This window comes from Delphinus delphis, chromosome 8, assembly GCF_949987515.2.
Source record: "Delphinus delphis chromosome 8, mDelDel1.2, whole genome shotgun sequence".
Lineage (NCBI taxonomy): Eukaryota > Metazoa > Chordata > Mammalia > Artiodactyla > Delphinidae > Delphinus > Delphinus delphis.
This window is the reverse complement of record NC_082690.1, coordinates 109,613,435-109,635,516: the sequence shown is the minus strand read 5'-3', so window position 1 is coordinate 109,635,516 and position 22,082 is coordinate 109,613,435. Positions and strand designations below refer to the sequence as shown.

The following is a 22,082-nucleotide window of genomic DNA, read 5'->3' as shown; positions in this document are numbered from 1 at the left end:
AGGGCCGGGCGCACACAGTAAGGCCTGCGCCCTGCTGGTCCTCAGCTCTTCTCTCTCTCCCTCCCAGCGACTGCACCCCCAGAGGCCTCCAGTGCACACACAGCCCCGCGGGTAAGCGGGGGCCTGTTGGTTTGAGGGATGGGGGCTGGGGGCTCTGAATGAGCCCCGCACCTGTCCGTCTCCAGCCTGTACGTGCGCCTACGAGGGCAGAACCTATGCCTACGGAGACGTCATCTACAACACGACGGATGGGCTGGGCGCCTGCCTGATTGCCATCTGCAGAGACAATGGAACCATCGTCCGAAAGGCCGAGGAGTGTCCCGGAACCACGCCCACAATGCCCTTCACCTTCACCAGCACTGCGGCTCCGCCCTCCACCACGGGTAAGCCTGGCAGACACACCACTGGTCCTGCCTCACTCACCAGAGCCCCTGACCCCGGTGATGGTCTGGGTGCCAAGGGAGAACCCAGTGGGCACCTGGTACAGGTGTCCTGGGTGCAAAGGATGGCCCGGGGCCAACGCTGGGGCAAGGGGACATGAGTCACCTCTCCTCTGGGCTGGCGAGGACGCAGAGGAGGCTGATGGGGACCCCGGCACCCCACCCACAGGCTCGGTCCCCACACCCTCCACCGTGTGCGTGCGGGAGCATTGCCGCTGGTCCGACTGGTACGACAGTGGACATCCAGAGCCGGGCATGGAAGGGGGCGACTTCGAGACATTCGAGAACCTGAGGCAGAGGGGCTACCAGTTCTGCCCGGCCCCAGCGCATGTCGAGTGCCGGGCCCAGCAGTTCCCGGATATGCCTTTGGAGAAGCTGGGTCAGAAGGTGGAGTGTGGCCAGGCCCGGGGGCTGACCTGCCTCAACAGTGAGCAGAACCCCCCGCTCTGCCACAACTACGAGCTGAGGGTCCTCTGCTGCGATTACGTGCCCTGCAGCACCAGCCTGGCCCCGGGCACCAGCCAGCGGCCATCCTCCCAGCCCCTGCCCACCTCCACCCAGACCACACCCACCAGAGGAACCTCCCTCCTGTCCACGGTGGCCTCCACCTCACAGACCCCAACCGCCAAGTCTGCCTCAACTGTGACCCAAGTGGGCAGCAACTCTGTGGTCCTGGCCACCACCTCTGTGGTCCTGGCCACCACCACCTGTGAGCCCCGCTGCCAGTGGACAGAGTGGTTTGACGAGGACTACCCCAAGTCCGAAGAGGCCGGAGGGGACGTCGAGTCCTACGACAAGATCAGGCATGCGGGAGGGGCCGTGTGCGAGCAGCCCCAGGGCATAGAGTGCCAGGCCGAAAACTTCCCCAACGTGAGGCTGGAGGAGCTGAACCAGCGCGTGCACTGTGACGTCAGCTTCGGCCTGGTCTGCAGGAACGACGAGCAGGTGGGCCTGTTCAAGATGTGCTACAACTACAAAATCCGCGTGCTGTGCTGTGGGTACAGCCACTGCGGGGAGCCCACGCCCCCCACCACCACTGCCACCGCATCCACTGCCACAGCCACCACTGCCACCGCCTCCACTGCCACAGCCACCACGGCCAGCACCTCCACTGCCACAGCCCCCACGGCCACCACCTCCACTGCCACAGCCCCCACTGCCACTGCCTCCACTGCCATAGCCACCACTGCCACCACCTCCACTGCCACAGCCACCACTGTGGCCACCTCTACAGCCACCACTGCCACAGCCCCCACGGCCACCACCTCCACTGCCACAGCCACCACTGCCACCGCATCCACTGCCACAGCCACCACTGCCACTGCCTCTACTGCCACAGCCCCCACTGCGGCCACCTCTACAGCCACCACTGCCACAGCCCCCACGGCCAGCACCTCCACTGCCACAGCCACCACTGTGGCCACCTCTACAGCCACCACTGCCACCGCAACCACTGCCACAGCCCCCACGGCCAGCACCTCCACTGCCACAGCCCCCACTGCGGCCACCTCTACAGCCACCACTGCCACAGCCCCCACGGCCACCACCTCCACTGCCACAGCCACCACTGCCACCACCTCCACTGCCACAGCCCCCACGGCCACCACCTCCACTGCCACAGCCCCCACTGTGGCCACCTCTACAGCCACCACTGCCACAGCCCCCACGGCCAGCACCTCCACTGCCACAGCCCCCACGGCCACCAACTCCACTGCTACAGTCACCACTGCCACCTCTACAGCTCCCACTGCCACCATATCCACTGTCACAGCCCCCACTGCCACAGCCCCCACTGCTGCCACCTCCACTGCCACAGCCCCCACGGCCACCACCTCCACTGCCACAGCCCCCACGACCACCACCTCCACTGCCACAGCCACCACTGCGGCCACCTCTACAGCCACCACTGCCACAGCCCCCACGGCCACCACCTCCACTGCCACAGCCCCCACGGCCACCACCTCCACTGCTACAGTCACCACTGTGGCCACCTCCACAGCTCCCACTGCCACCGCAACCACTGCCACAGCCCCCACGGCCAGTACCTCCACTGCCACAGCCCCCACTGCGGCCACCTCTACAGCCACCACTGCCACAGCCCCCACGGCCAGCACCTCCACTGCCACAGCCCCCACTGTGGCCACCTCTACAGCCCCCACTGCCGCCACCTCCACTGCCACAGCCCCCATGGCCACCACCTCCACTGCCACAGCCCCCACTGTGGCCACCACTACAGCTCCCACTGCCACAGCCCCCACGGCCACCACCTCCACTGCCACAGCCCCCATGGCCACCACCTCCACTGCTACAGTCACCACTGCCACCTCTACAGCTCCCACTGCCACCATATCCACTGTCACAGCCCCCACTGCCACAGCCCCCACTGTGGCCACCTCTACAGCCCCCACTGCCGCCACCTCCACTGCCACAGCCCCCACGGCCACCACCTCCACTGCCACAGCCACCACTGTGGCCACCTCTACAGCCACCACTGCCACCGCAACCACTGCCACAGCCCCCACGGCCAGCACCTCCACTGCCACAGCCCCCACGACCACCACCTCCACTGCTACAGCCACCACTGTGGCCACCTCTACAGCTCCCACTGCCACCGCAACCACTGCCACAGCCCCCACGGCCACCACCTCCACTGCCACAGCCACCACTGCCACCACCTCTACAGCCCCCACTGCCACAGCCACCACTGTGGCCACCTCTACAGCCCCCACTGCCGCCACCTCCACTGCCACAGCCCCCACGGCCACCACCTCCACTGCCACAGCCACCACTGTGGCCACCTCTACAGCCACCACTGCCGCCACCTCCACTGCCACAGCCCCCACTGCCACCACATCCACTGCCACAGCCCCCACTGCCACCACATTCACTGCTACAGTCACCACTGCCACCTCTACAGCTCCCACTGCCACAGCCCCCATGGTCACCACCCCCACTGCCACAGCCACCACTCCCACCTCTACAGCTCCCACTGCCACCATATCCACTGCCACAGCCACCACTGCCACCGCATCCACTGCCATAGCCCCCACTGCCACCCCTACAGCTCCCACTGCCACAGCCCCCACTGCCACCGCATCCACTGCTACAGTCACCACTATCACCACATCCACTGCCACAGCCCCCAGTGCCACCACATCCACTATCACAGCCACCACTGTGACCACCTCTACAGCTCCCACTGCCACCACCTCCACTGCCACAGGCCCCACTGCCATCACATCCACTGCCATAGCCCCCACTCCCACCTCTACAGCTCCCACTGCCACAGCTCCCACTGCCACTGCAACCACTGCTACAGTCACCACTGTGGCCACCTCTACAGCCCCCACTGCCACCACATCCACTGCTACAGCCCCTACTGCCACCACATCCACTACCACCACCTCCACTGCCACAGCTCCCACGACCACCACCTCCACTGCCACAGCCCCCACTGCCACCACCTCCACTGCCACAGCCCCCACGACCACCACCTCCACGGGCCCACTGGCCACCTCACACCCTGAGACCAGCACGTCGGGAATCCCGGTGCCGACAGCCACCACCACCTGTGAGCCCCGCTGCCAGTGGACAGAGTGGTTTGACGAGGACTACCCCAAGTCTGAAGAGGCCGGAGGGGACGTCGAGTCCTACGACAAGATCAGGCGTGCGGGAGGGGCCGTGTGCGAGCAGCCCCAGGGCATAGAGTGCCAGGCCGAAAACTTCCCCAACGTGAGGCTGGAGGAGCTGAACCAGCGCGTGCACTGTGACGTCAGCTTCGGCCTGGTCTGCAGGAACGACGAGCAGGTGGGCCTGTTCAAGATGTGCTACAACTACAAACTCCGCGTGCTGTGCTGTGGGTACAGCCACTGCGGGGAGCCCACGCCCCCCACCACCACTGCCACCGCATCCACTGCCACAGCCACCACTGCCACCGCCTCCACTGCCACAGCCACCACGGCCAGCACCTCCACTGCCACAGCCCCCACGGCCACCACCTCCACTGCCACAGCCCCCACTGCCACTGCCTCCACTGCCATAGCCACCACTGCCACCACCTCCACTGCCACAGCCACCACTGTGGCCACCTCTACAGCCACCACTGCCACAGCCCCCACGGCCAGCACCTCCACTGCCACAGCCCCCACTGTGGCCACCTCTACAGCCACCACTGCCACCGCAACCACTGCCACAGCCACCACGGCCACCACCTCCACTGCCACAGCCACCACTGCCACCACCTCTACAGCCCCCACTGCCACAGCCCCCACTGTGGCCACCTCTACAGCCCCCACTGCCGCCACCTCCACTGCCACAGCCCCCACGACCACCACCTCCACTGCTACAGCCACCACTGCGGCCACCTCTACAGCCACCACTGCCACTGCATCCACTGCCACAGCCCCCACGGCCAGCACCTCCACTGCCACAGCCCCCACGGCCACCACCTCCACTGCCACAGCCACCACGGCCACCACCTCCACTGCCACAGCCCCCACTGTGGCCACCTCTACAGCCACCACTGCCACAGCCCCCACGGCCACCACCTCCACTGCTACAGTAACCACTGTGGCCACCTCTACAGCTCCCACTGCCACCGCAACCACTGCCACAGCCCCCACGGCCAGCACCTCCACTGCCACAGCCACCACTGCCACCACCTCTACAGCCCCCACTGCCACAGCCACCACTGTGGCCACCTCTACAGCCCCCACTGCCGCCACCTCCACTGCCACAGCCCCCACGGCCACCACCTCCACTGCCACAGCCACCACTGTGGCCACCTCTACAGCCCCCACTGCCGCCACCTCCACTGCCACAGCCCCCACGGCCAGCACCCCCACTGCCACAGCCCCCACTGCCACTGCCTCCACTGCCACAGCCCCCACGGTCACCACCCCCACTGCCACAGCCACCACTGTGGCCACCTCTATAGCTCTCACTGTCACCGCATCCACTGCCACAGCCCCCACTGCCACTGCATCCACTGCTACAGTCACCACTGCCACCTCTACAGCTCCCACTGCCACAGCCCCCACGGCCACCACCACCACTGCCACAGCCACCACTGTGGCCATCTCTACAGCCACCACTGCTGCCACCTCCACTGCCACAGCCCCCACGGCCAGCACCTCCACTGCCACAGCCCCCTCTGTGGCCACCGCTACAGTCACCACTGCAGCCACCTCCACTGCTGCCACTGCCACAGTGGCCACCTCTGCTGCCACAGCCACCACAGCCCCCACGGCCTCCAGCACCACCACCACTGTGACACCAGCCACGCCGCACACAACATGGCTGGGGAGCACAGGGGTGACCACGTCCCCCGCCAGCAGTGCCACACCAGCACCTTCCCTTTCCACGGGGCTGACAGTCCGAGTGACATCCTCGAGGCCCAGCCACACAGGCACGCTCCCAACATCTGCCACGTCGGTCCTCCCGACTCACACAGCCTCAAGGGGGCCCACCCTGATGTTGGTGACGACGCAGACCTCCACGTCTCAGCTGCTGACGGGAACAGCAACGGGCACAACGGGCACCACCTCCACGGGCCCGCTGTCCACCTCACACCCTGAGACCAGCACGTTGGGAATCCTGGTGTCGACGGGCACCACTGGGGCCACCACCAGCACAACCAGTTGTCAACCCAAGTGCCAATGGACAGAGTGGTTTGATGTGGACTCCCCCACCTCGGGGGTCAGGGGCGGAGACATGGAGACCTATGACAACATCCGGGCTGCGGGCGGCAAGGTGTGCCAGCAGCCTCAGAAGATCGAGTGCCGGGCAGAGAGCTTCCCCGAGGTGAGCATTGAGCAGATCGGGCAGGAGCTCAGCTGCAGCCTGGAGGTCGGGCTGGTCTGCAGGAACGACGACCAGAGGGGGAACTTCACCATGTGCTTCAACTACAACATCCGTGTGTACTGCTGCGATGACGTCCGGCACTGCCCCACCACGGCCACCCCCCACCTCACCTCCACCACGCTGCCCGCCACCAGCAGCTCCACAGCCACGGCGCCATGGCCCTCGACCTCTGCCGCGACCCAGACGGGGGCCCCCACCACGGCCCCTCCAGCTGCACATGTGCACAAGACCACCTTCGGGACCACCTTGCTGCCCACCCCCGTGACGCCCAACACCCGCTCCCTGCACCCCACGGCCTCCCCTCAGGTCACAGAGCTCCCCACCAGGCCCTCCGAGACCACACCCGGACCCCCCATCACCACACCCAGCACAGGCCAGGCCACCTCCACCAGTGTGACAGGTCCCTCCTCCACGGGGACCACGCAGAGTGTCTCCACCCCCACCCGTGTGACAGGTCCCTCCTCCATGGGGACCACAGAGGGGGTGTCCACCCCCACCACTCTGACAGGTCCCTCCTCCACGGGGACCACGCAGAGTGTCTCCACCCCCACCCGTGTGACAGGTCCCTCCTCCACGGGGACCACCGAGGGGGTCTCCACCCCCACCACTCTGACGGGTCCCTCCTCCACGGGGACCACCCAGGGGGTCTCCACCCCCACCACTCTGACGGGTCCCTCCTCCACGGGGACCACCCAGGGGGTCTCCACCTCAACCCGTGTGACAGGTCCCTTCTCCCCTGGGACCACCGAGAGCGTCTCCACCCCTAGTCCCTCTGCCTTCCCGGGGTCCCCACCCACGACCACCAAGCCAGGCTTGCCCAGTGTCTCTCCTACAGGTCCCCTTTTGACTTCGCCCATATTAACCGCCCCCGGGTCCCCACCCATCACCCCTTCCTGGTCTGGGGTGGCCTCTGGCAGCCCGGGGGCCTTCCCCACCTCCACCGCCTCTCCCAGCCCCACCACAGCCTGCCTTTGCCATGCCTTCGGAAAGCTCTTCCTACCAGGTGAGTGGAGCCCTGCAGCCTGGACGCTGGGTCCCGCGGGCCGTGTTCATGTGCCTGCCTGTCCGGGGATGCCCTCCTGTCCCCCTCCCTGGCTGACCCAGTGTCTCTGTGTTCGTAGGGGACGTCATCTACAACAAGACCGACGGAGCAGGCTGCCTCTTCTTAGCCATCTGCAACCAGCGCTGCGACATCGACCGCTTCCAGGGCACCTGCCCCACCTTCTCACCCTCGGGGACCTCGGCCTCTGTTCCCCCAACCACCCCAGTTCCCGGCTGCAATCACACCATCCCTCCCCGGCAGGTGTGCCTCCCGCCTCCTCCCTGTAGCGCCAGGCCCTTCTGTGTGCACAGGGTCTCGGGCGAACCCCCAGCCCCTCGGTGGCCGCTCCACAGCTAGCTTGGCTGGAGGGAGGCACGCGGGGTCTGGGCCTGCTTAGCACCGGCCGGCCAGGAGGCGGGGCAGCCCTGCCCAGGCCGAGGGGGTCCTAAGGCTGCGGCGGCGGCGGTGAGTCCACCTGGTGAGCGCTCTGCGCTTCCCTCCAGGTGAATGAGTCCTGGACCCTGGAGGACTGCACGGTGGCTCGGTGTGAGGGCGACAACCGTATCGTCCTGCTGGGGCCAAAGCCGATGGGCAACGTCGTCTGCGTGAACGGGCACCTGCCCGTGCGAGTGCAGAGCGGGGATGGGCCCTGTGACTACAGCTACGAGTGCGAGTGTGAGAGCCCGCCGCTGGGGGTGGGGGGGGAGGGGATGCGCCGCCAGGCATTTGGGACACGCACATGTCCCCTGTGCCCAATGCCCGGGATCGCTGAGCCCACCCCCCGTCAGGCTTGGCGGTTTGAAGGGAAGCCGGGGGTTTCTGAGGTCAGGGAGAGGAGGGGATCATAACCTGAGGGGTCCTGAGCAGATTTCCCCATGGAGCAGCACGTGGGAGGGGGTGATCTTACAACCCCCGGGGGTCCTGGGGCAGCTAAAATGAAGGACCACAAACTGGGTGGTTCAAAACAACAGAAAGTGACTCTCTCCCAGTCCTGGAGACGAAATCCAAGATCCAGGTGTCTGCAGGACCGAGCTACCCCCAGAACTTTAAAGGAGGGTCCTGTCTGCCCCTTCCAGACTTGGGCCTCAGGCGCCCTGGGCTGTGGCCGCGTCCCTCCCACCTCTGCCCCAGTCATCACGCGGCTTCCTCTCTCCGTCTCTTCCGTCTCTTAGAAAGCCACCTGTCGTTGGATTTAGGGCCACTCTGGTAACTCAGGGTGACCTCACTCCATGATCCTTAATCACAGTTGCAAAGACCCTTTTCCCAAAGGAGGTCACGTTCTTAGGCTCTGGGTGGACGCGTCTTCGGGGCCCCCATCCAACCTGCTATACCCACGTCATAAACGAGAGGACTGGGGCCCTGGGGGCTGAGTGACTCCCCAAGGTGGCAGCTCTGGGTGGCACTGCGTGAGGCCTGTCCACACCCCGCAGGCTCCTGCAGCGGCTGGGGGGACACCCACTACGAGACCTTCGACGGCACCTCCTACTCCTTCCTGGACGATTGCACCCACGTCCTCATGCGGGAGATCCAGCCGCGCCACGGGAACCTCAGCATCCTCCTACACAACCACTACTGTGAGGCCGCCGCCAGCTGCCCCCGCGCCCTCAGCGTCCACTATGAGTCCATGGACATCGTCCTCACCACCACCCCTGGCGCCGACGGGCAGGAGGAAAGCCTGGTGAGTGCAGGCAGCAGAGCGGCACTGGCCTGTCCCAACCTGGTTAGGGAAGGCAGGGGCCAGCAGAGGCCCGGGAGCCCTGGTGCACATAGAGCGCATTTCCCCCGCGCGGACGGCAGCTCCCATGGGGCCTCGGGGGAGGCAAAGGGCACGCTGCGGCCTGGGGCCCCAAGCACAGTGACTCCTGAGCAGGGAAGCAGCGTGGGAGGGGCCCGCGGCCAAGAGCACCCTGGGACCCAAATGCGCCGACTGTGACCCCAGGCCCGAGGCGGCATCTGCGCTTCGGGGTGCAGATGCCGAGGAGGGGGCCCAGCGTCCGGCAGGCAAAGGCCAGGCCGCTGCCCCCGGCCCAAGTCATGGGCTCCCGGTCACGTCCCCAGATCCTGTTTGGCCAAATGCCGGTGAGGTCGAGCTTCAGCAAGAACGGCCTGACTGCGACAGCGACGGGGGCCGCCGAGATGAGCATCGAGATTCCCGCCGTCGGCGTGAGCGTCCTCTTCAACGGGCGGGTCTTCCAGGCCCGGCTGTCCTACAGCCGCTTCAGCTACAACACCGAGGGCCAGTGCGGTGAGCAGGGCCCCGCAGGACGCCTGCTGGGGGAGCGAGGGGCCGGGCACCGCCGCTGCGCCACGCGCCCCCAGGCGGCCCTGGCTCTTGACCGCCTGCCCCCGCCACAGGTTCCCACCTGCTCCCCCTGCCACCTGCCCTGGCAGGAAGCAGTGTTTCATAGCTGACTGGCTGCCAGGGAAGTTGGGGGATGGAAGGGGAGAACAGGATGGTCCAGTGCCCCCCTACAGTGATGCGCCTGCCCCGCCCTCCCCAGGCACCTGCACCAACAGCCGCAGGGATGACTGTCGCCGGCCCGACGGCACCATGGCCCCCACCTGCCAGGACATGGCCTGGTCCTGGCTGGTCGCCAACAGCAGCGGGGAGGGCTGCTGGGCACCGACCGGGCTGCCCCCGACCACCAGCCCCCCCTTGCCGGCACCCAGCACACCCACCTCCACTCCGTGTCCCCCGGAACCCCTCTGCGAGCTGATGCTGAGCCCGTGAGTCCTCTGCATGGGCTGGCGGTCGGGGGCAGCCACCCCCGGGGCATCGCCTTGGCCTCTGACCGGCCCTACCCGCAGGGTGTTCGCCGGGTGCCACGGCCTCATCCCGCCCGGCCCGTTCTTCAGCACCTGTGTCAGCGACAGCTGCAGGCCCGGCCGCCCTGACCGCCCTGAAGCGCTCTGCCAGAGCCTGGAGGCCTACTCTGCGCTCTGCCGCGCCCGGGGCGTGTGCCCCGACTGGCGCAACGCCACCAGCGGGCTGTGCGGTGAGTCGGCTGTGGCCGCCGGGGGCCCTGGCCTCCATGGCCCACCTGACACCCGTCCGTGTGTCCGCAGACCTCACCTGCCCGCCCACCAAGGTGTATAAGCCGTGTGGCCCCGTGCAGCCCAAGTCCTGTGACTCCAGGTGAGCCCAGCAGAGGGGGACGGGATAGGACGGTGGGGACAGCAGGCCTCCCAGGCCTGCCTGAAGGGTCTGGGGGGACCCAGGAGGAGACCCACAGAGGGTCCGGGACCCCAAGCCCCAGATCTCAGGGTGCCCTTCCCCCACCCTGACCTCCGACCCTGGACTTCCGGAGTGACCCCAGCCCCCCACCATGCCCACTGCACTCCTCCTCGGACTGCCCTGGTCGCCTTGCAGGAGCCAGAGCCCGGCGAGCAGGGGGCTGGCGGAGGGTTGCTTCTGTCCCGACGGCCACATCCTGTTCAACTCCCACACGGACGTCTGCGTGCCCGAGTGCCGTAAGCAGCCCCACACCTGGGCCCTCCCCAGCCCCGCAGCCCCACACCTGGGCCCTCCCCAGCCCCGCAGAGCGGGATGCGAGGGCCACGGGGCGGGCACGCCCCGGCCTGGCCCCGCCCACCCAGTTCTGCCAGCGGCGCAGGGTGGCCTTGAGCCTTCCTGAGCCCCCTCCTAAGTGACCACCCGCCTCGGGTTCTCGGGGGGCTTCTGTCCCCAGCAGGAAGAAGAGGCCTCTGTTGGGGGGAGGGGTGGCCAGGCCTGCTGGGCCCCAACCCCGGCACTCCCAGTGACCCCCTTTCTCCCCGTTCTTCCCTCCCAGCCTGCGTGGGACCAGATGGGTTTCCCAAATTCGTGAGTGTTCTGCGCACAGCTGCCTGACTCCTTGCTTGAGCAGAAGGAGGGAGGGCGTCCCCATCTCGGGGCGGCAGCTCTACCCGGGCCGGGGAGGGGCTGGTGTGGGCACCCCAGCGTGAGCTGCATCACCGTCACACGCCTGCTCCAGAGACGGGGAGGCTGAGGGCGGGGGCCTGACCCGCTGCTGGACGCAGCCCCAGAGGCCGGGGCACCACCCAGGAGCCCTGGGGGACCCTGAGCTGGTCTGTTCCAGCCCGGAGAGCGGTGGGTCAGCAACTGTCAGTCCTGCGTGTGTGATGAAGACTCCGTGTCGGTGCAGTGCGCCCCCGTGCAGTGCGAGGCCCGGGGCCAGCCACAGGAATGCGGCCGGGCCGGCTTCGTGGCCCAGACCAGGCCCCTGGCCGACAACCCTTGCTGCATGGAAACTCTGTGTGGTGAGGCCTGCACCCCAGGGGACCGGGTGGAGCGGAGAGACAGCAGAGGACGGCGTTGGGCACAGGCCGCCTGGCCGGCAGGCCTGCAGGGCGGAGCAGGGTTGCAGGGTCCTAGCTGGACTTGGCTGGACCACGAGGTGGGGAGGCCTCTTGGGCCTTCATTTTTCCACCTAAAAATGAAGCTGATGACCTCTGGTGTGCCCTGGTACCACCCAGGGTCTTGGGGAAGACCGGGGAGGTGACAAAGCGTGGGGACCCTGCAGGGCAGCAGAGAGCCGTCAGCTCCCATGGAAGGGGTGCTCTTTGGTCCAGCGAGGGTAGGTGTTACCCTGGGAACCAGAGTAGCCAGAGGCCAGAGGGCAGGGACACCCCAGGCAGCCCCCCAACTCTCCCGCAGTCTGCAACAGAAGCACGTGCCCCCAGAGCCCACCCAAGTGTAGGCCGGGAGAGGAGCTGGCCTGCACCCAGGCGGAGGACAGCTGCTGCCCCACCTTCAGCTGCCGTGAGTCTCTGGGGTGGGGGTGGCGCCGGGGGGGTCTGAACACTTCCTTCCGCTGCCTGGGCAGGTCCTCAGCCCTCTCGTCCCTTCCAGGGCCTCAGCTGTGCACCTACAACGGCACCGTCTACGGGGTAAGGGCTCAGCTAGGTGGTCGGGGTAGGGCGGAGAGCGGGTCCGGGGTGGGCACATCCGCCGAGGGATGCCCCGTGTCCACTCCTCGTCTCCCCACGCCCAGCCCTATTCGGCCCCTCCCGCCATGACAGCAAGTGAGTCGAGGCTCCGGGCCCTATACAGGCACCTTCTGTAGAGAGCCTCTGGGAGCTTAGCTCTCCCAGCAAGAGCCTCGGGGCAGGACTGAACCCTCCCACCCCTCCTGCCTGCCCGGGGCCCCTGCCTGCCCTGGTCTGTGCTTAGCCAGCAGGTACATCCGTAATCCCATGTGAAGAGGAGAGACTGCTCTGTGGGCCTCACCGACACGGGGAGAGGTCCTGGCCCTGGTGCCCCTCAGGGCCCTCAGTGTCACCTCCCCTCACCCTGTCCACTGCAGGTCGGTGCAACCTTCCCAGCGGTCATTCCCTGCCACACATGCACCTGCCTGTCCGTGGGCACCCATGACCCGACCGTGCTGTGTGAGGAGGATGCCTGCGACACCACTTGTCCCCAGGTGAGGCCAGCCTCCTGGGCAGACCCAGGCCCCTGGGGCAGCCCCCAGCCACCACACCCTAGGGTCCAGGAAGGGTCTCCAGCTCAGGCTTCACTGGGGTTTTTTTCTTCCCAAAGGGAGAGAGTGAAGCAGGAGGATGGTGGAAGGGGTCTTGGGCGAGGGGCAGGACCTGCAGGGCTGGGATCAGGTTCCTGGAGGGCACAAGTGCAGAAGGTGCTGGAAGCAGGGGTGAGGCTAAGAGGGGACACTGGGGCAGGGTAGGGACACTGCCTCACAGAGGAAAGGTGCTGCTAGGGAGGCCCTGGGCCCCTGGGATATGGGCAGGAGAGCAGGAGGCTGATGAGCCAGGCTGGGGCTAAGGAACGTGACCCCCCCCTCTGTCCCCAGGGCTTCCAGTACTCGAGGGTGGCCGGGCAGTGCTGCGGGGAGTGCGTGCAGACGGCTTGCCTCACGTCCGACGGCCGGCTGGTCCAGGTAAGGGGGGCTCAGTCTCAATCCCCGCGCCCCAGAGACCCTCCCCGCCAGCTCTTCTCTGCCCACCAGATAATCCTCAACCCGGCCCCCACTCTCCCCCTTTTATTTCAGCCCAATGAGACCTGGGTCAACAGCCTCGTGGACAACTGCACGTTGTACAGCTGCCAGGCTGAGAACGGGCCCCCTATGCTGACCCCGACGCCCGTCGCGTGCCCGGACGTGTCCAGCTGCAGGGTGTGTGTCTGGGGCTCAGGCCCGCCCCGGAGGCCCCGCCCACGCCCAGAGCCACACCCACCCGGGAGCCCCACCCACACCCACCCCAGGAGGGCCCGCCTGCCCCAGCTCGCTCTCTGTCCCCCTTCCCCCGCAGGGCACCCTCAGGAAAATCGGCTGCTGCTACTCCTGTGAGGAAGTGGGTAAGTCGAGGCCCGCCTTCCCGCCCCCAGCCCCGCCCACTGACTCCTCCCGAAGCCAACGCCGCCGCCGGAACCCGACCCTGAGCGGGAGGTGACGTGGGGGTGCGGCGCGGGCGGGGACCTCAGAGATCCGCCTCCACCGCCTTTCGTCTGCCCAGACTCCTGCCAGGTTCGCGCCAGCATGACGGTCCTGCGACACCAGGGCTGCGCCACCCAGGCCGCCGTCAGCGTGCCCTTCTGCGAGGGCTTCTGCCCAGGAGCGGCCCGGTGAGCGGCCCGCGCCTTCCCCCACCCCCGGGACACACGGGGACACCACCCGGTGCCCCACGTGTCTGTGTCCGTCCCTGGCCGGACACCTGGCGCTGGGCTGGGGCTGGAGGGCCCAGCTCGCTACAGGAAGGGAAGAAGGGCCGCCCCAACAGGGCTGCACCAGCCCTGGGGCCTTCCCTGACCCCCAGAGCCCAGCCTGGGAGAGCTTGGCTGGGCCACGTGGGGCAGGGCACCAGGGCTACCACCCAAAGGTCAGAGTCTACGTGCAGGACGGGCAGAATCCGGGGGGACCAGACTGTCTGGGCAGAGCTGCTGGCAGAGCCCCACCCCACCCCCGATGCCCGGGCTGCAGCCAGCTGTGAGCAGACGGGCTGGAAGAGGCAGGAGGATGGGTCCAGGCCTGGCTGGAGGGCCCCGGGCAGGTTCCTGGAGGAGGGGTCTGACAGGGTCAGCAAGTCAGAGGAGCTGTTGTGGGAAAGAAAGGGGGCCTGGCTGGGGAAGGTCGGGGTTCAAAGTGACCGAGAGCGCTGCCTGGGCCAGTACAGAGAAGCCCCGAGCGCTCAGGGAACAGGCACAGGGCCGCTGTCTCCCGACCCCCGAGAAACCAGGAGCCGGGCAGTCTGGGCGGTTGTGGCTGGGTGAGCAGGTCCTGAGGGCCATACGTCTGCAGGTACTCCATGGGGGCCCGGGCCACACAGTGCCCATGCATCTGCTGCAAGAAGACCAGGGCCCACCAGGAGGTGGTAACCATGCAGTGTCCCAACGGGACGGCCTTCCAGCACACCTACACCCACGTGGACGAGTGCAGCTGTGGCCCATCTTGCGTCTCCTCGGCCCAGGCTCCCGAGGACAGCACCCCCAACTTCCCGACCTATGGGTCCACCATTGTCTGACGCATTCTGCCCCCCCTCCGCCCACCCCACCTGCCCCACCTGGAGCCAGAACACGCACCACCCAACCACGGAAACCGCGGGAGCCCACGCACACCTTCCGTGGATACCACTGCCCCCGCCCACTTTACACCTGCCCCAGGTGAAACCCAGGCCCTGGCGGGTGACAGCGTAGTGAGGGTCGGCTTGAGGAGGACCCCAGGCTGGGGGGACCTGCCCTCAGAGCCCCTCCTGCCTGCTTTGGCCACCTGCCTGGCCTTCGGGCCCTGACCTTCATCTGAAACACAAGCACCCGCTCCACCCAGGCTCACCCCTGTCCTGGTGTCAGAGGGATGCCCCAGAGAAAACTGCACACCCACTGCCGTGCTGCTCCCACGGCGGGCCTGTGTGCCCCCCACTGCCCCTCGAAGCCCCGCGGTGCACAGGTGCCCGCTGGCTACACCTCTTGCAGCTGAGCGCAGACTGAGGCCTGTCCGGGCAAGGCTGGCTACCTGCCCACGTCTGGACCCCGGCCTGAGGCTCCGAGGGCCAAGGGACGGGCCCCGGCGGGGTCGGCACCCCACAGCTCCCGCTCTGCTCACCCAGCCCCCGTCTCTGAAAATAAACACCGAGCATCACATACGTTTCCTGGTCCTGGCGGATGTCCCCTCCACATGTGGGCTGGGCTGTCCAGAGGCACACCCCTGCTGGACCTCCGGGAGGGACAGGCGGGGCAGGAGGCAAGAGGCCCCCAGGGTCAGTCTTGGGCTGTGGGAGTACTGGCCAGAGTCAGGGGTCATCCGAAGGTTCAAACACGCGGGTTTTATAAGGAGGTTGGTTCACAGCTACACAAAGACCAGACGAGCCAACGGGGGAGGCCCACGGGGGATGCAGAGGGCATCTGTGGGAAGCGCTCCCTGCGCCTCTGCGGGGCATCTCCTTCAGGCACTTGTCACACGTCAACTTGCTGTGTATCTGACCTTCGCTTCTCTCTCCACCGAGGGCAGGGATTGCTGCCTTTCTCTTCTGCTGCCCCATCCAGGGTGGAGAACACTGCCAGCACAGGAACGGGATGGGACGAGCTGGGGGCAAGGCTGGGGTGGTGCCCCGGCTTGAGTGTCCACATGGGCAGGGGCAGCTACGAGAGGGTGGGGCTTCCACCGGGGAGGCAAAGGCGGTGCTGGCCGGGGCCAAGGAAGCCTGGCGAGCGTGTGCGGGGCGGGGGGCTTCTGGGGCCTCCTGCATCACGTGACCTGCCTCTGCGCTCTGTGTGCGCCTGCCCACCCAGGGAACGGCAGCCACAGTGAGTTACATTGTCCCCCACGGGCTGCGGTCCTCAGCTCCCGGGGAAGGCGGGGCCTGTGCTCTCTTTAGTGGCCTTTCCTGCTCACGTCACCGAGGTCTGGTCAGGGAAGGCCACCCTGGGACTGGGCCGGAGCTGGTCCAGGAGGGCTGACGAGGTTACAGTTGCCCGCCTCGGTCACCACTGGAGTCAACTGTAAGCTTGCCGTCTCACAGTCTGATTTCCTGGGGCGGCGGGGGGGGGGGGGGGGGGGGGCTGTGGCCAAGTCATGCCCCAGCCGTGTCTTCGTTAACCCACGTGTAAAACACAGCATTTCCTAAACGTCAGTCATTCTCAGGGCACGACTGCTTCCTTAAACCCACGCACCTCTTACAAAACTAAGCGTTTCCAAGGCACCTGTGAAATGAGTGTCCGTCTCCACAGACCAGAGCTCACGTGTGTGAAGTGTTTTCACCCGTCACAGACTAGAGCTCACTTTGGAGACCAGGGTCCAGATGTGCTCTCTGCAGGCTCTCTCTCTGCCTGGTGTGGAATTAATTAAGGAAACTGAGCTAAAGTTGGAGTCGGGACAGGCCTGCAGGGGAAGCTCTCATGCCCTCAGCGCATCATCAACTACCCCAAACAGGAAGAGACGTCCCCCTGCACGCCCCTGACAGGAAGGCATCTCTACGGACCACCCAGCCGTCCGGAGGAAGGAAGGAAACTTCTCTCCTCCCACGGCAGCCCAGCCAATCAGAGACTGCAGCGGCCCAGCCCATGGGAAGCCTCCTTACTCCGGACCCCCAGCTCCTCCAATGGGCTCTGGATATCACAGCCCCTCCCAGCTCCCCCTTCTCCCCATAAAAGCAAGAACCCCTTCCTTGTTCTCTGGATGTGCCTGTGGGCCACCACGGTTCACAGATACTGAGCTGCAATTCCTCTGCTATTCCCGAATAAACTCACTTTTGCTGGTGAAACAACTGGCTATGTTATTATTGAAGTCGACGCTGGACAAGCTGCACCCCACCTCCTTCCAGAGGCCACAAGCCCACGGTCACTGAGGGCGGCTGAGACATGGGACCCTGGGAGCACCAGGTGCTGCCTCTCAGCCCCGGGCGGCTCTGTGCTCTCGTCTTGCTCCAGGCAAGGCTCACCGCTGGTCAGCCAGGTCCAGCCCTGAGTTCAGGGGCCTGACTGGGGTCCCACTGTCCCCCCCACCCAGGTCTTGGGCTCCCTGACCCATCAGGGCGGACGCCAGGCGCCCTCATCCTCTGCTTGGTGTCGTGGCCCGCCCCCACCCAGGTCTTGGGCTCCCTGACCCATCAGGGCGGACGCCAGGCGCCCTCATCCTCTGCTTGGTGTCGTGCCCCCCCCCCCCAGGTCTTGGGCTCCCTGACCCATCAGGGCGGACGCCAGGCGCCCTCATCCTCTGCTTGGTGTCGTGGCCCCCCGCCCCCAGGTCTTGGGCTCCCTGACCCATCAGGGCGGACGCCAGGCGCCCTCATCCTCTGCTTGGTGTCGTGGCCCCCCCACCCAGGTCTTGGGCTCCCTGACCCATCAGAGCAGACGCCAGGCGCCCGCATCCTCTGCTTGGTGTCATGGCCCCCCCCCCACCCAGGTCTTGGGCTCCCTGACCCATCAGGGCGGACGCCAGGCGCCCTCATCCTCTGCTTGGTGTCGTGGCCCCGCCTGGACCCCGCGTGGGCTTCTGCAGCTTGTGTGGACCCAGCTCTGCTGCCAGGCTCACTGGGGGCAGCTCCTGTGCGATGCGTGAAGGGCCGAGGGCGTGGGGCCCGGGCAGGTCACAGACGTTTCCAGAACTCCGCCAGTGCTCTTTACGAGACAACTCATCCTAGCTCCATCCTAGGAAGGGTGTGGAGGGTGCCTGGCACGGATCTTCCTGCTGTCCGGGTACCCGGGGGTCACGTCCTCACTCGCCCTCCAATCTGCTCCCTCGCTGAACCCAGGCCACGTTGGTTTCCCAGCCTGTCTGGGGCCTGAGAGCAGAGCTGTGGAAGCAGGGGGCACGGAGCTCTGCGGGGGGCCCAGGGCTCAGCCTGGCCGCCGAGCGGTCCGTCCACAGCTCCAGCTCAGCAGAGCCCCTCCCAGACCAAGGCCCCAGCCGGGCCCTCCTCCAGGACGCCCCTCGGCCAGCACCGGACGCGTCCCCCTGCGCTGGTGTGAAGTCCACACGCTCTGTCCATCCTGCCCTGATGTCCACAGGAATAACAGCGGGCCAGCTGTATGTCAGAAAGAAAACAGCTCTTCCACACTAATAACCCTTGCACTGCAATTTTTGTAATTTTTCACTTTTCCATTTTGTCCTAAATGAGGTTTATTGGTTTAATCTTGGCAGTACCTAACAGTTAATAGACACTGAGGATAATTACCTTAGTGACAACGTTACAAATTACTGAATGAACGTTTTGTTATCACTGGGTTTAACGCGCTTCACAGTGACACCCGCGCTCAGCGAACCGCGTGTTTCTCACTAGACTGACGTGTTAGTGCAGAAAGCTTTCAAGCAAGACCGCCATTGACATGCTCGTCCCAAGCAGCCCCGCGCTCTGCTTCGCTGTGCTGGCTTGTCTCCCGCCCTCCGCCCTCGGGGTGATGGGGACACAGCTCCGCTGAGTGCTAGGGGACTACGGCCCTGGACACGGGGCTCTGCCTCCAGAACAAGTCAAACATCAAACTGGGCTGCAGCCTTTGCTTCCACAAAGGTTGCTTTTCAGAAATCAACAGTTCCAAGGGATGTTCTGAACATTACTTCTGAAAATAAAAATGGAAGAGAGAACGATAATAAACCGCTCTCCTTGTCGGCACAGGGAAGACGGCCCCGAAGGCCCAGACTCTGCGCTCTGGGAGCCCCGTGAACCCGGAAGCCCAGCCCAGGGAGGTCCTGCCACCCTTGGGGCCACGGCGGGGAGGGGGACCGGCCGAGCTCAGAAACTCTCCTGCATTTGTTCGTCCAACAAGTGCTGACCGAGCCCTGCTGTGCAGGCAGAAGCCCGTGCTTGACCGCCCAGCATCCCAGCAGGATGGACACCAAGCAGAGGAAAGGGAACGGGTACGTCTGGATGACCCAATCGAGAGGGGCTGGGTGTGGGGAGGGCGGGGAGTTGCCAGAGAGGCTGGGAAGCTGCCCCGCTAGCCATGGGGAGCAGGTGGAGGTCAGGAGCCTTGCAGGGGGACGGGAGGCTCGGCAGGAGGCCTCCCTGAGCTCCTGGCTCCTGGGTCTTCCCTTTGCAGGGCTGGCCAGGACGTGGGTGAGGATCCGGGCCTTGTGCCGTCTCCCTAGCGCTCAGGAGACGTGGGAACCCAGACGAAGGACCAGAGCCGCTGCCAGGGTGCTCGGCCCACCCATTAGAGTCTCCAGACTTCCTGGTGGGAAGTGAGGGGCCTCCTGGGCCGGCTGGGGACAAGCAGTCATCCTGCAGCCTGAGGAGGGGCCCTGAGCACCAGGCCCGGAGCTCAACATAAAGGCAGCAGCACCTGCCACCCCAGGAAGCCCCGAGAGGAAGGGCGCCTGGACCCGCGATGGCCGTCCTCGGAGCCCTCATGGCTGCGGGGCCAGCCCACTCCTCGCTGCCCATGACTGAGCGGGTGTCAGCGTGGAGGCTGGGACAGCGTGGGCCCACTGCAGCTGCAGGCACTGGGAAAGCATCTTGGAGCCTGACAAGCTCTGGACCCAGTCGGGGGGCTGGCTGTGGCCCAGGAGCAGATTCACCATGCTGCCGGGCGGGCTCTTGGAAATTCGGAACCGACCGCGGTCCGCGTTGGGTGGAGAGCCCAGGAGGGCCCTCGCAGTGGCTGAGGAAGGGATGTGGAGGCTAAGCAGGGCCGCGGGGACACTGCACAGGTGAGAGGGCGCCTGCACAGCCGAGAACCAGCGCGGGTGACCTCTGCGGTGCGGCTGAAGACAGCAGATGCCGTTACGGGGCTGGCTCCCCAGCAGCAGAGTGATGGGGTGGGGGCTGAGGCCCCACAGGAGCAGAGGGGTCAGAGGCAACCGGACGCCCTGAGCAGCGGCTACCTGCGGTGATGGGGGCAAGCTGGACGGGCCGCTGACAGCCTGCGGACTCAGAACAGAACCAAGTGACAGCACAGACAGCTGTCGGCCTCCTCGTGGGGGCCACGGCCCCTCGCCCAAGGTCCAGACCTGCTCGGTCCTCAGACCAGAACCATCGGCCGGAGGAGAGGCTGGGCTCCCTCGGGAGAGCCCCAAGGCACCAGGGCAAGTGGACAGGGCGGTGGTCCCTACCCCCTCCCAGAGGGGCTCACGGCATTCACCCCCAGGGCAGAGGGGCCACCACTGACCGCAGGGGCCCAAAGCAACGCCAAGGCTCCTTTAAAACTGGGGCTTATGGGGCCACTCAGCTACCCACCGGTCATTTCCCCAGCCCTGGAACGTGCAACTGGGATGGACACCGGCAGAACGCCACTGATTCCTCTGCCGTCTGGGACGGGCTGGCCGAGAGGAGGGCCATGTCTGACCTCCGACATGAAAGACGCAAGTGTCGCCGCCACCACCACGGCCCGGTACCCACTGCCCGGCGCCTGCACACCCAGCCCGCACGCGGCTGCGGATGGACGTCCACGCGAGGAGTGGCGGGCCCGAGACGTGGGCAGGCTGCATACCTGGGCCATGTCCGCGTCCCCCGTCCCCAGCTCCACCCGCTGACCCCAAGGTAACACCCCCGCCCACGCCCAGCTCAGCATCAGGCCTGTTTCACACACTCGATGCACAGCTACCTCGTGTTCCCTGGGGTTCACAGGATTCCCGACCGGAGGCACCAACCGTCCCCCCACCTCCTCTGGGCCCCGCGTGCAGTGGGTTTCTTCAGCCCCCGCTGGACCACCATCCCTCAGCAACGTCCCATCTGGCAAAAGCCTGCCCACCAAGGGGCCAACTGCATGACCGTATCTGCATTTCCAACAGTTCTATCTGTTCTTCTCCATTTCTGGGTGGGTATTTTTAACTCTCTTGGTCTTTGCATTTTATTCTGTTTCCACGACACTGCAGGTCGTCACGTGCTGCTCCAGGGGAGGCTGGCGGCTGGGATGGGTGGGGTCCCGCTCGCCTGCATCTGAGCTGGCGCCCCGGGACCGACACTGGCTCCTCCAGAAATGAGCTGCTGCTTCCACCAAGCGGCTTTCTCACCCGGAGCTCCCCGGGCTGCAGGTGGTGTAGACGTGGGCCCGCGGTGGGGAGGGTTCCCCCCCTCCCTCTGTGGGCCGAGTCCCCTCCTCAGCCAGCACTTCAACGAGCCAAGGCCGCGCCTCCCGGCGGCTCACGCCCCACACGCAGGGCCGAGCGCCCGGGACACACGAGCGCTGAGCGTACCCTACCCTCTGCATCGTGTCCCTGGTGCCCGGGCCCCGCCCGCACACAACTCCTCTCGGCCTTGGGCACAAGCTCTCACTGTGACACTGACCCGGGGCAGGAGGGCACCTGAGAAAACTGTCGAGGGATAATGGGGGCGGGGGGGGGCGTACCTGAAGGCAGTGGGTCCCCTCCCTCCCGCCCCCAATCCCCGGCTGCACGACGTCCTCAGCGGGGCCAGTGCCCGCTGACTCAGGGCTGGGCCAGCCCCACCCCTGTGTGCTCCAGGGCCACGGGGCCCAGCACCCGAGCCGGACCCTGCACTCGGGGTATGGCTCCGAGGCGGGCGTCGTGGGCCCTCTTAGAAGGGGAGACACACTGTGGCCCATGTTCGGTTCCTACTCCCGGGTCGGGACGGCCTGGAGAATTACAAACAGGACAACAAAGGAACGAGAGGCCGGTGCTTCGGGAACCAGGAGAGGAGGACAGCGTCTGCGGCCTGTCCTCCACAACCCAACCAGAAAACCAGACCCACGCTGCATGGAAACATTTCCGGCTCCCAGTCAGAATGCAGCCTGTGCCCTGCTCTGCCTTCACTTACGAGTCCTGTAACTAGTTTGCTGGTGAGTTTACTGCGACTGCTGTCAACCTGCTTGTTACGAGCCGAGTTAGATCAGA

General features: G+C 66.2%; 1 protein-coding gene across 1 annotated transcript in view; it reads left to right on the top strand.

Moving 5' to 3' along the window:
* The window catches only part of LOC132430353 (mucin-5B-like), a 108,997-nt gene extending 93,508 nt beyond the window's left edge, over positions 1-15,489 (top strand). The window contains exons 43-63 of the mRNA XM_069540989.1: positions 68-111; positions 186-383; positions 610-7,305; positions 7,424-7,605; positions 7,848-8,056; positions 8,761-9,022; positions 9,403-9,589; positions 9,846-10,071; positions 10,153-10,340; positions 10,411-10,480; positions 10,715-10,815; positions 11,136-11,167; positions 11,424-11,604; positions 12,002-12,106; positions 12,197-12,234; positions 12,651-12,767; positions 13,155-13,241; positions 13,353-13,475; positions 13,612-13,657; positions 13,816-13,924; positions 14,598-15,489. Coding sequence (XP_069397090.1) covers positions 68-111; positions 186-383; positions 610-7,305; positions 7,424-7,605; positions 7,848-8,056; positions 8,761-9,022; positions 9,403-9,589; positions 9,846-10,071; positions 10,153-10,340; positions 10,411-10,480; positions 10,715-10,815; positions 11,136-11,167; positions 11,424-11,604; positions 12,002-12,106; positions 12,197-12,234; positions 12,651-12,767; positions 13,155-13,241; positions 13,353-13,475; positions 13,612-13,657; positions 13,816-13,924; positions 14,598-14,820 — 9,424 coding nt within the window. The 3' untranslated portion in view covers positions 14,821-15,489. The remainder of the gene's footprint in view (positions 1-67; positions 112-185; positions 384-609; positions 7,306-7,423; positions 7,606-7,847; positions 8,057-8,760; positions 9,023-9,402; positions 9,590-9,845; positions 10,072-10,152; positions 10,341-10,410; positions 10,481-10,714; positions 10,816-11,135; positions 11,168-11,423; positions 11,605-12,001; positions 12,107-12,196; positions 12,235-12,650; positions 12,768-13,154; positions 13,242-13,352; positions 13,476-13,611; positions 13,658-13,815; positions 13,925-14,597) is intronic.
* The last annotated feature ends 6,593 nt before the right edge of the window (positions 15,490-22,082 follow it).